Source organism: Python bivittatus, unplaced genomic scaffold (assembly GCF_059951505.1).
Source record: "Python bivittatus isolate LINGU-HERP-01145 unplaced genomic scaffold, Pbiv_v1 ctg000080_np1212, whole genome shotgun sequence".
Classification (NCBI taxonomy): Eukaryota; Metazoa; Chordata; class Lepidosauria; order Squamata; family Pythonidae; genus Python; species Python bivittatus.
The window spans coordinates 84,621,686-84,634,915 of NW_028277035.1; the positions used below are offsets into that span (position 1 = coordinate 84,621,686).

At 39.0% G+C, this 13,230-nt stretch overlaps 1 protein-coding gene across 1 annotated transcript in view; it reads left to right on the top strand.

The window, feature by feature from the left end:
- The window catches only part of ACOX2 (acyl-CoA oxidase 2), a 32,364-nt gene extending 19,287 nt beyond the window's left edge, over positions 1-13,077 (top strand). Inside the window, exons 10-15 of the mRNA XM_007427408.4 lie at positions 864-1,054; positions 1,779-1,940; positions 3,394-3,499; positions 6,666-6,883; positions 7,719-7,851; positions 10,004-13,077. Coding sequence (XP_007427470.1) covers positions 864-1,054; positions 1,779-1,940; positions 3,394-3,499; positions 6,666-6,883; positions 7,719-7,851; positions 10,004-10,066 — 873 coding nt within the window. The 3' untranslated portion in view covers positions 10,067-13,077. The remainder of the gene's footprint in view (positions 1-863; positions 1,055-1,778; positions 1,941-3,393; positions 3,500-6,665; positions 6,884-7,718; positions 7,852-10,003) is intronic.
- The last annotated feature ends 153 nt before the right edge of the window (positions 13,078-13,230 follow it).

Below are 13,230 nucleotides of genomic sequence, written 5' to 3' on the forward strand. Positions count from 1 at the left end.
ACAGTCCAAATAATGTTAAGAGCTTTTAAATCTGTTGTCCAGTATGGATGCTGTTATTAATAGCAGTAGTGCTTTTTTTTAAATAGATGCAATATTGATTTAAGCAGGCAGAGAGTGTTTTAAGGGGGTGCTTAACTTTCTCCAGTATGAATCAGTGGGACTTGATCCAACCAATGGTAAGCATTTAATTGCCTAGATTTGGGGTAATAGAGTCTTTCCAACCTGATGTCCTTCAAATGTGTGGGCCATTCCGGTTGGAAGTTCTGACTTGCAATGCCAAGACTTTTGAAGAGCATCAGGCTAGATAAGACGGGCATGAAGAAGTTTTAGTTACTTGTTCCCTACCCCAAATTCCTGGGCTATCATAACATATGATCTGTGAATATAAAGTAGGAACAGATCTAAATCCTCATAAATGTACATTTCTGACTCAGAAAAGGTTTGCCAAATTGAGGCTACTGTAAGCTGTCTCGCAGGTTGCTTATTTGTTTGTTTTTCATATTCTCTACAGAACTATTGGAGTGATATATATGTATGTATCTATTTATATACACATACATACACATACATGCACACACACACACACACAAACATACACACGCATGCATGCATGCCTTTAAGTCAGTGTTGACTCCTAGCAACTGCCTGGACAAGTCTCTGCAGTTTTCTTGGCAAGGTTTCGGAAGTGGTTTGCCCTTGCCTGCTTCCCGGGGCTGAGAGAGATAAATTGGCCCAAGGTCACCCAGCTGGCTTTGTGCCTCAGGTGGGATTAGAACTCCCGTCCCCTGGTTTCTAGCCTGGTGCCTTCACCGCTACGCTCAACTGGCTCTACCTTACCATCTAAATTTCTGCCACATTCACAGGTTCATGCGCTGGCAGCAGGCATAAAAGTGATCACCACTGAGTATTGCTCAGCTGGAGTGGAGGTGTGTCGGAGGGCTTGCGGGGGACATGGCTACTCTCTCCTCAGCGGCCTGCCTTCCATTTATGAGAGACTGGTCGCGTCTTGTACTTATGAGGGAGAAAATACTGTTCTCCTCCTGCAAACAGCCAGGTAACTTCAGTGAAAAATGTTATCTTTCATCTCTGGAGCCTTGCTAGAACCATTTAGAGATTTCAGAAACTTTTCCAGAGTAACTTCTACAAGCACTTCTGCAGATTTTTTTTTTTTTAATGAGTAGACTCTGGCAGCCAAATTTCATTTTCCAGCACTTTCATATTATGAAAGGGATTCCAAAATGATGCAGAGAAAACTTACACATTTGCAGGCCTGCGTTGCATTCTTACATCTACTGTATGTGCATAGTCTGTTATTTAAAGCAGGGGAACCTTTGGTGTTGATTGGCTGCAGAGATATTATGGAACAGAATGTCCAAGAACATATCAACTTCTTAGGGGACAAAGCTGTAAGAATACTTGAATTACAGCTTTTGTGAGGAAGAGAAAAACTCATTTTTGCTGAAATGAGTGTCTCTCCTAGGTTCCAGAAAGGAACAGAAATACTTTTTTTTTTCTTGTTGTTGTGGTTACTGTTAAAGGACAGGGCTGAAATAAGGAGTTAAGGAAAGATAGTGGTATAGCACGCATGAGGAGACAGGGAAAATAATGAAAGCACAGATTACCTAGTGTATATAGTAAAAAAGGTATTTTCTGTACTCTGATGTCCAAAAATTATCCTTTTTGCATTCCTATTTTTTATGTCTGAAAATAATTATCATCATTCAGATGCTCTTGTCTGAGAATGTCTCTTGGTTTTCATTTTTCTTCTTTACCTTTAGATTTCTTATAAAATGTTATGGAATGGCACAAATGGGCCAGCCTGTTCCTTCATCAGTTGCCTACTTTTCTTCCATAAGTTTTGGAAAATGCCAAGCCCAGGAAAAAAAGGATTTCCTAAATCCTGATATTTACATAGATGCCTATAAGCACCGTGCCTTCAGGTTGGTACAAGGAGACTGGGGCAGAGTTTGGTATATATTATGCCAGTCCAAAGGTTGGATGGTAAAAGATCAGAGAGTATTAAAGATGAGCCAGGAGACTTCTGCCTAAGGTTGTAAGTCTTAGTGTAAGCTGCTTCCCAGAGTTCCTGTGTTCTTCAGTTGATTCCCCTAATTCCCAGGATTAAACCAATTAGCCATATGAATATAACAATAGCTTGAGAAAATCTATCTGTGTTATCACTAAGAGTTGACCCCAAGTAATGGCACATAATCAGTCAAGAATCCAACACTTACTGCATTGACCCAAGGAAGATGATCTTTCATCTTCAAAGAAAGAATAGACAGGAAAGCAATTACAAAACCAGAAATCCTGTGTAAGGTTGTTTCATACTTTGTCCACTTAAGATTGCCAACTGCAGATCAAACCATCCTGGAGATATTCTCTCTGTCCAAAAAGTATGTGCATGCTTCTCCAGAAGCCACTGTCCCATTAAAGTCAAATATGTTAACTACACAGTCATGCATGTAGTTTCCTCTCTCTTTCTAACAGAAGATCAAAAAGAAAAAAATACAGATGGGATGAGGGACAGGGGTGGTACACTGGGGAGAGAGGAGTGGATGGAAGGCAAAGGAAAGAGATCATTGGGCAGGGTGAGAGAGAGAATGAGAGAGAGGGAGAGAGAGAGAGAGGGAGGCCCATGTAAGTTTTAGCAAACAGATTCCATGCAGGTGTGTTTTCCCAGCCAAGTAAACAGGGCATTTTCAAACTAAGTTCAAAGGCTCCAGATTTCTCAGCAGGACTGTTTACAGTCACTTACATCTCCTGCCCATTATTTTGTTTCTAGCAGCCTCTATTTTCAATAAGATGCCCCCCTTTCATTTATAAGTCATTGGTTGGGAGAGGGAACTCATGGTTCTATTGTACTTACTTTCTGGAACGGCCACTGGATAAAACATTTTGAGATTTTTGATCCCATGATTTTCTATTTAAGACTGTTGACAAAACACCTCAATTGATCGATTTTACCCACAGGAGCTTCTATCTCTCAACTGATTAACCCTTGAACTGAATACTCGCATAATCAGCTGAAACAGAGCTTTACACAGATGGCACAGAAAAACAACCCTTATTGAAATGTAACCATTTTATAAACATCATCTAGAATCTGAAATTTCCATGTATCATGATTCACATAAAGTTGTATCACGGTCTTTGGTTGGTGTATTGAATTGTTTTTGATCTGCAGTGAGAGTTACTTTAAATCAGTGTTCAGAAGCGACGCCTTTCATTTGCAATTGTACATTCCAGAAGTCCATCCTCCCATTTCACGGCATGTGTAGATCAGCCCCCTTCTTCTGCCATTAAGAGTATTTTAGAAATGAGGAAATCAGTCATAAATATTTGTTGAACATTTTGACTTTTTAATATTTATTTGTATTCCTCCCTCCTCAGGATTATAGAAAATGTAGCGATCAAGCTTCAGCAGTTGGTTCAGTCAGGAAAAGCACAACATGAGGCCTGGAACCAGTGCACTGTACAACTGGCAAGAGCTGCGATGGTTAGTAATTGCTTTGTGCTTTTCCCCAACTAGTTCTTTTGCCAGGGACTCTGAGAATCCGCCAACTAAATTATGCTCAGGCAATGAAGCCAAGGAAAAAGAGGTCCTCTTTTGCATTCACCCAGATCACAATTAGCAAAGTCATCTTTCATGTAGGAAGAATGGTAGGGAAAGATGGCATTGACTTTTTAAGCTTTTTCAAGATATGCCAGTTTCCTCCAATCTGTCATGTCTTCTCTCCATTTTAAAAAGTCCTTTTTGAAATAGTTTTTGACCTAAAATATGTAATCCAAAATTAAATATTTACTAGTTGAGTCAAGGTCTGTGGCAGCTAGTAGGCTTTGATCTGGCCAACTGACTGTTGGTGAATGTGGAGAAGGAGGTTCTGGCCAACTGATTGTGAATACAGGCAGGCAAGTGGTACAAGGTGAATGAGCCCTAGCTGATGAACATAGGAAGGCTGCTGTGGTTTAGCAATGATCCATGGGCCACATTTTGAGAATTGCTGACTTATAGCATTTGCTTCAGTTCTACTCTTCATCCTATCACCAGCATTCCCATACAAATTTCTTTAAATACTCCTAGCATTCCCTAATTTCAGTTTCATCCCAGATAATTTCATTGCTTTTATTTCTAATTCCATGCACTCCATTGGAAGCTTCTTGTTTAGCCCTTTGCACATACTTCCAAAACAGTTTTTTATTTCCCATAAACATTCCTTTACATTTTCTCCCTTTTAATCTTCACCATTTCTTGTCCCTTTTAACTACATTCTTTGCAACTCTCCTTTTCCCTATATACATGTATACACATCTTTCTTTTGTCCTCATTTTTTGCAGCAATTATTCTGTTAATCATGTTTTTCCTCATTCACAGCCTCTTCAATGCCATCATTCAACTCAGCATCCCTTTTCATACTTTCCACTGGGGCATAACTCCACACACTTCTGTAATATGATTCTTTTTACTCTGTTCCAAGCAGCTTCTGCATCCTATATCCTTGCATTTACTTTCCATTCATTCTGTTGGGAGATTAATGCATCTTCTAATATATTTTCATAGAGGTCTTGTCATTTTGCTTTCACTCTAGTTTCTTTACTTCCTTTGCTTCCCTATCCATTTTTCCCTAAAACGCTATCTTGATACTTCTAAAAATAATCTTTTGTTTCCTTCACAAATTCTGTCTGTTGTCATAAACAGTCAAATCAATCACGCTTTTCAATCTATTCCTTTTTCATATTTACACATGAATAGACTTAAGCTGAAACTTCTGTCAGCTTTCTGTTGATAGGTTCGACTAGAAATTAGTGCATTCAGACTTTCAACAACGTAAGCTGCAGTAAATAGATTTATTGCAGAAAAGCTAATGAAACCATTTTTTTAAAAAGTAGCCCATCATTTGCTATGTATGAAATGCAGGTCCTGCTGATAGTGAAATCAAGGTTCAAATTCTTGCACTCTATTCCTGCCTGTGCCATGTAACAGGACTGAAGCCACTCTCTTTTGGTTGGAAGGGAGAGTTTCCAACAGTCTCATGTTTTAGTAAAATGGACTCGTCTGGTTTCAGTAAAATGGACTAGTCTGGTTTCAGTCTGCCTGCTTGTAACTTTCTAAGGACTAACTCCCATACCTCCAGAACTTTACATTTAGGTTTTTAGTATCTCTTATTTTAGAACTCTGAACTATCTTGTAATTTTTTCCTTGCTTTTATCTGTTCTCCACTTATTTTAGCCCAAATGCTCTCAACAGTAGTGCCGAGTTCATTCACTTGGATTTTTGATCAAGAGTGGATACTTAATTCTCCTTTCCTTTCTGTATTTTTAGTGTCCTTCAACTCTTATATACCAATTCAGTTATGGGCTACAACTTATCAGGTCTCTGTTATACCTATTACATTATATTTACCTTCCTGTTCAAGTCAAATTGTTTATTTTTGATACTCCAATTTCCATTCCATTGTTTATTTTTTCCCTTTTTGTTTCTGCACGTTATGATGTAAGTCCACATTTTTCTTTTCTCTGTTCCCTGTAGAAGAACTGGGATCTGAAAATCTAGAATGGAATGCTATTTTAGGGTACAGAAATTTATACATACATGTATTATTAGAAGCCAGGTCTCATGGTTCTCATTGTCACAAGGTGTTTTGGGTAGGAACTGCATTTTTCAGTAAGTTTATTCCATTTGTTTCATTTGTATTTGTATGGGACTAAGGGTTTGTTGTGCTATATGAAGGCATTATGCTCTGGGCTCTCAAAGTATTGCCTTTGCGTGCCATTATGCCCAGATACTTCCCTCAGTGCCCAGCATCCTTCCATATTGATCCCAGAAGCATTCTTAAAAATAACAAGGTATTTGACCCAATTTTGTTCAGTTTTTGAAGAATCATCCTGCTGATGGACAGACATACAGAATCCCAAGCACCTTCACATAATTTTCCAACATTCAATTAGGTTGGAAAAAATAAAAAATAAAAAACATTAATGGCTATAGGACAATGCTTTGTTTGCACATTTGCATCAGTATGATGTCAGGCACTAGAAAACACAGATGAGATCATTGTCAAGTTCTTTGAGGGATTGGAACAACGGAGTCCCAGCTTACAGTAAGCAGCTATTGGAGCCAGATGTTTCTTGCATGGTCCACCAATCACCCCTTTCTTAGGTTCTCTGTTGACTTTTCCTTTTTCTAGTGATCTTCTAGTGATCAGGCCATGCATTTGGGTCTGTTTTATTTTTTCAGAATGTGTCTGAGGAGTTAGGTGAACTTAAATTCAAAATGATTAACAAGAGTTATTGTTAGAAGCATGGTATTGCTCAGAATTAATGTAACCCTACCAATAAAAAAAATTGGGATTTGCCTAGAGACACCCACCCCCAACCTCAAATTAATGAAATACAGAGTAAGAGAGCACCAATTTGGAGAAACATGCCTTTCAGATGTAGCTCCCAGACATGTGAAAATCTTCCCAGACAAACCTTCTGATCCCAGTTCCTGAGATCACTATGAGTAGTTATTTCAGATGTTGAAATAGGAACCCTACTGTATAGAACTTCCACAATGGATTTCTTTCTCACCATTTGTCTCTGACATACAAACTTTGAATATATGTGAAAGTTTATGGTATAAAGAAGATCTGGGATATGACTCTGTCTGCTAACTTTTTCAGGTTCATAGCCATTACATTGTGGTACAAAAATTTGCTGAAGCCCTGGAGAAATTTGCAAAAGAATCTGCCATCCAGAGGGTCCTTAAAAATCTCTGTGACCTGTTTGCACTACATGGGATTTTCTCTAATGCAGGAGACTTTATGCAGGATGAGTATTTTTCTACAGACCAAATTGACAGGGTGACTGAAACATACCTGGACCTCTTGGCAGTCATTCGGTGAGATGACTTTCTTTTCCTCTCAAAGACTTAATGCCTTTGACTCCATATTTGTGTTGTACTGTTGCAAATCTAGCAAATTGCCTAACCTTTGGACGAACAAAAAGGGAGGCCTGCGCATTTCAGAGATCCTGCGAGAAGCACTGATCTCTCTTCTGTATTCCCATAAACCTACTCTGCATCTCCTTCTCTATAAAGATTAACCACATCACGTGCTACCGCCTGGTAATAGTGACATTTCTGTGGGCACCGTATTTCCTTCTGTGAGAGTGAATATGGGAAGGGAATTAAAGTTTTTACTTACAATGTCTGGGCAAAAGCCCATTTTGCCCAAGAAATGTCTATACCACACTCATTGAGGAGCACACTAGACTCTCTTCTCCCCTAGCAGTGGTTTTGCAAGGCAAGGAACTATTAGGTCAGCCTCTTGCCATCATGCCCAGAGATAACAGCTTTGACTGGCAGCAGCTCTCAAAATCCAGTTTGTTTGTGTTTTTTTGGTTTTTGGTTATTTGGGTATATTTTTATATCTCAACATTTAGAAACAGGTTGTCTCTCCAGGGATTTCTGTCCCAATGGTGGTCCGTCTTTTCCTTGCCCGTGTGTTACATCTTTCACCACTGCTTGATTTTTTAAATTTTGTTTATACAGATGCTCATCAATTGCTGCTGCTTCTGAACTATGTTTGGTCCTTACGTTTCTAACCTGATTTCACTCAACTTTGATGTCTGTATTAAACTTCCGTCAGATTGCTTGGTTGTACTTTGAGTACTTTATGGAGCAGAACTTAGAACGGATAAATTGTGACTCTCAAAATGTTTCTTTGCTCCTTCAGGAGAGATGCTGTGCCATTAGTGGACGCCTTTGACTTTTCTGATGCGTGTTTAAATTCAGCCCTGGGAAGCTATGATGGCCATGTCTATCGGAGGCTTTATGAGTGGGCCAAGAAGTCACCAACTAATCACCAGGTGAGAAGAATGAAGGCCAAAATGAATAGAAAACCAGGTCTGCATTAAAAGGCAATAGTTGCTTTTCAGTGTCAGACCAAAACAAAATCTACTTTGCAAGCTGAACATGTATTATGAAAAATAGATCACTTGTGTGACTTCCCATAACCTGGTTAATCTTATATAAATATATACAAACCTGGGCATGATAAATAGGATGGAACTAGCTGTAACCAAACTAGCGTTTAGTGTTAATACAAATCAAAACATACAGAAAAGGTAAGTTCGAAATTATTTGGGATATGCTTTGGAAGGAGAAAAAAGGGGATTTGCGAGCTGATTTGAAGGAGACAAAAATTATTAAATGGCCAAAGAAAAAGGCAGTCCTTCATACAGCAAGAGAGGTAGGATATCAGCAAAAAATACAGATTATCTGGTACAAAGAGAGATGGAAAATTGAAGCAGTAATCTTGAATAACTTTAAATTCTGGATTTAATGGTCTAATGAGATTTGAAACAGGAATGTATATTGCTTCTAGACTTCAAGCCTGGTGTGGAGACCATCCCAGTTAATGTGGCTAAACAGGACCCTGTACTCCTTTCTGAAGTCCTTTCATGATAGGTTGGACAAGAAGATGCATTAAAATGTAAAACTATGTATATGCTTTGCAAACATGGGAACAGGCAATAGCCAGTTTGGCTGGGTTCACACACCACACTAAACGTGGATTAAGAAAACATGGTACCTAGTCACTTTTGACTGACTCTGAAAAGTTCAGTAGGTTTAGACCTGGTTAGTACTGGATGGGAGGGCTCAAGGGAAAAGCAGGCTGGTGGTTAGTCTGAGAAGGTGTGTGGGGGGGTAGTTTTTCTGACCTGTTTTCTCTCTGTGAGAGGGAAAAGAGAATGAATTAGTGCTCAAATTTACAGTTGGGCTGGATGGAGGAACATATCAACATATTTTAAGTAGCTCTGAAGGCATCACAAAAATCAATGGAACATAAAATGGGACAGATTTTTGCATTTCATTAAGCTCTTCTTTTCCATCTCCCAAATAATCTGAGCACTAAGAATAAATCGGGACAAGAAAATATCTGTACATCTGCTTAATTGGCATTCTGTCCACCATTGCTTGAATGTTGACTGGTGGTCTCCAGGGTTTTAAGTTGCACAGAAAAATACATTTGCTCTGCTTATTGATAAAATGTTGGTGCTTCCATTCCTATGTTATGTGCTTCTGTTCCAGTATAGAGTCTTTGGCTGGCATGATTAAAATGATAGAAAGGGAAGGTTCTTGAGGGCAAACGAGCAAGTAGTCTGAGTTTCCTATTCAAATAACCTGATGAGCACAGCTTTCCGCCAGCAGCTGCAGAAAGAGCAGAAAAGAAAGATCTATGCAGTATCATAAGTCAAAGACAGAAACTTGGTGTAGCAAAACCCTGCAACAGGAGGCAGGACCTATATTGCCACACTAATAGATTTCCCTCCATCCTTGTCAGTTCTGACCAACAGATGCAATGTGTGACAATATAGAGTTATCATTCTAAAGGTTGATCATTAAGTGATGTGCATAAGTTCTGGAAATGTTGCATACAACCTATGCTTGCTACAATGCACCCCCCTTTTTTGTCCATTTTCAGTACCTTTTCAGATGTTTGATGGAGAATCTTTCACCCAAGCCCTAACTCCCCTTTTGTAGAGGGAACAGAGAATGGCCTTGAAGGACAAGAGGAAAAGCCGCTGCCAAGGCAATGGCCAGATGAGTGGGGCTTGAGCCCATTCCAAGAAACTAACTTGAGAAAGCATCTCAGACAAGCCCCTCCCTAGTTCACACAAAGATAAAGTGAGGGAAGGGAGAAGTACATTCAGACTTGCATGATTCTGTTACTTGTAGCTGTTACAGTAAAAGTAATCCTGACCTTTATGGCATTGGTTTCTTAGTGTATAAGGGCTGAGAGTTGCAGACCACTATTTTGAGTGGGTAAGAGCCTAGGAGCTCTAACTTCACTACATTTAGTTTAACACAGTGAAAACTTAAAATTGGACAGGCAATTGTGAGGCTGTAATGAGAAAGTCAAGCTAAGGTGTTCTGCTCTGTCTTTGCCACCAACATCCATGGACTGTCCATATGCCTAAAGCTTTCCCCTTCCCTTCCCCTTTTGCTTTCCAACAGGACAATCGGGTCTTCAAGACATACTTAAAGCCACTTTTCCAGAATGCTCTCTCCAAGCTATGAAGAGGGGACTGGCACCGAGCAACTCCTTTCCTAACTGCCCTCCAAGCCACACTGTCAAGTTTTCCATAATAAGCCCATATAATGTAATTGCAGGCTGCTTTTAAGCCTTACCCATCAGACCTGAGTTCTCCTTTTGAATTGTCCTGTCATACAAAAGGCAGGCAGTTGATTCCCAAAGAGCATGTGGTGGTGGTATGATCACACAATCACAAGAGGGTATGATAGTGATCCTGTGCTCATTTTCCATTCACAGCAGATTTGACATACACACAATTGAATGAAATCCACCGTTAGAACCAGGAAAAAAGTCATATTTTCATAGGAATCCCCCAACAGAACTTTCTCTGTCCTGATGCCTTCTAAATATACTAGACTGCAACTATCCACAGGAAAGTTGTAGTCCAAGGCATCTGGCAGGCAGTAGGTTGGGAAAGGGTGCCCTAGAGCAGTGATGATGGGGGGCTAACAGGAAGGGAAGTTGGTGGGAGGGGGTGCTTTTGAGTCAGTGCTGACGTCTGGCAACTGCCTGGACTAATCCCTACAGTTGTAGGACTGAGAAAGAGGTACTGGCCCAAGGTCACCCAGCTGGCTTTGTGCCTAAGGCAGGACTAGAACTCACAGTCTCTGTAATCTAGCCTGGTGCCTTAGCCACTACACCAAACTGGCTCTCGAGTTTTTTAGGGCTTACTTAATTTTTTAAAAAGTTCTTAGTAAAACTAGTCACACACCAAATCAATTTCTCAAAAGGACCCTGAAAGAGCACCACTCAGGGGCAGTGGGAAAATGTCCTTACTGGTAGAGTCCACACTGACCTCAAATCTGATTTTGCTGCACTTAATAATTGCATTCTCAGAACTGAACACTTCACCACTTCTGAAACCTCAAAACTTGGTGGTGCTTTTTCCGATTGCTCATATTGCAACGGTTGCCATTTTATCTTACGGCTATTAACGCTGGATTCACATCTGCATTCAACCTGAGTCTCGTCTCAACTGAGTCTTGGACGGTTGCTATTCCTCCATCTTATACAAATAAAATAAAGTGGTGAAAAAAATCACCCTGAGGTTAAAAGGAATATATTTAAATATAATAAATGCTGCCACCTTGCAGAGGAAACCCTGAAACATAAAACATGCACCATGAGAGTTGGATAAAAAAGGAACAAGTACAGCTGGATGTGTTATAGACATTATTTACAACCTTCTGTGTGGTGAGCTAAGTAAATTTAAATTGGAATATGGGATTTCTTTGCTTCTGCTTTGCAGCTACATTGTATTTGTCTCGAAGTCATTGTCATACAATCCCATTTATGAAGGAGCTTTTCAAGGAAGAAAAAAAACAGTCAATATGCTGTTAGTTACATTTGTTATATGGCTTCTTAATTAAGAATGAAATGACTGACAGCTGTTATATTTAAAAAGCTGTCTTCAAGATGCCCTGTTTGAAGTTGGAAACAATTGTTCAGATCTTTCTGGAAAGTTTCCAATATTGTTCTGGAAGGGTTATGAGTTCTAAATCGAGCATTGAACACTTTGGAACATCCAGAGCATTTCCAATAGCATCAGAATAACCCATTTCAAGCATGAAATATTTTGAATATGAAACATTCCTCTTCTGGATAGAATCCCACTGTGTAAGATGTCCTTAGAATTTGCTCATCAGACATGTCTTTTAAATCAGGATTAATGAGTTTGTTTGATCTAGTGGGTATCACAAAATACCCACAGAATCAGCGCTAGGTTTGCTCCCCTGAAGCCTAGCAAATAATCAGTTATGGAGTCCTTGGGGTTCTCTGAGCTTGGTTGTTTTCTTGCAAATGTTTCGTTACCCAAGATGTTACCTAGCCGGGTAACGAGACATTTGCAAGAAAACAACCAAGCTCAGAGAACCCCAAGGACTCCACAGTTCAACCCTGAGCAACACATATTCTCTATTAATAATCAATTAGCTGGCAACTAAGTGCATAAGATGGATTTGGGCAAATCAGGTGTCACCACCTTGGGCCATAGCTGGATGCTGCTATACATTATAAATACAGCCTAATTCACCTCATAAACCTGATAAAAATAGTTCCTTGAAACACCGAAGGGGAGGCAGTTTGGTGTAGTGGTGAAGGTGCTGGACGAGAAACCAGGAGACTGTGACTTCTAATCCCCCTTAGGCACTGAAGCCAGCTGGGTGATTTTGGGCCAGTCCCTCTCTCAGCTGAACCCACCTCACGGGTCGTTGTTGTGCAAGAAACAGGAATCAGGAGCATTAGATATACTGCCTTGAGTTGTGCACAATAAAGACAAGATATAAATCTCATCATAAATTAAAATTTGGCAATGAAACACATTACAACTGTCATTTTTTTCAGATTCAACTACTATTGTCATAAGGGATTAAAATCTTGTTTTAAAGTTAAAGAGGTGATATTTCAGAATCTTGACAAAATGCTATGAATTATAAAAACATTTTATTATAAAGGGTTTTAATTAGACATATGTTTTTCTTTGTTGTATTTCTTGCACTTTTTATTAAAGCACTTTCTATGTGTTTTTTTCCTTCTCAAGAATATAAAAATAAATAAAGGGTTTTTAATTAAAGTATAATCTGGGATGGACATGTATGTCTAAGGTACTCCCATGATTTTCAGACAATAAAAATATTAGCTTGCTCAAGCCATTTCCTTTATCAAATTCATTTTCCTTTACAGAGTTTAACATTTATTTCAAAATTTCTATTTGTATTCCTTTTAGAGATAATCCTCCCCTTGCCAAAAGAAAAAAGAAAAGGAACAGCAAAAATAGTAATTATCCACACACAAGTTCTTGTCTGTCAGAGGTAGAGGCACTATTTCCCACAATGTCAGCAACAGCAAAAACCAAACCATTTTTTTTTTTCATTACACATTTCAGGGCTTACGAAAATCTTATTAAAGGTTCCAATTATTCTCAAACAATAAAATTGAGAGTTCTATACCATGTTGCAAATTCTAAAATAAATGGTTGCTTAATTGATATAAAATATTACTATTTTCTCAGTTTCATTTATTTCATTTCATCTTATAAAAAATACTAAACTATATTTGTGATTCAGTGAAACCCTATATGCACATATACCTGAAGATAAAGCAAGAACAGAACCAGTTTAATACAGCAAATCCTAAGTGTTTGCATTGG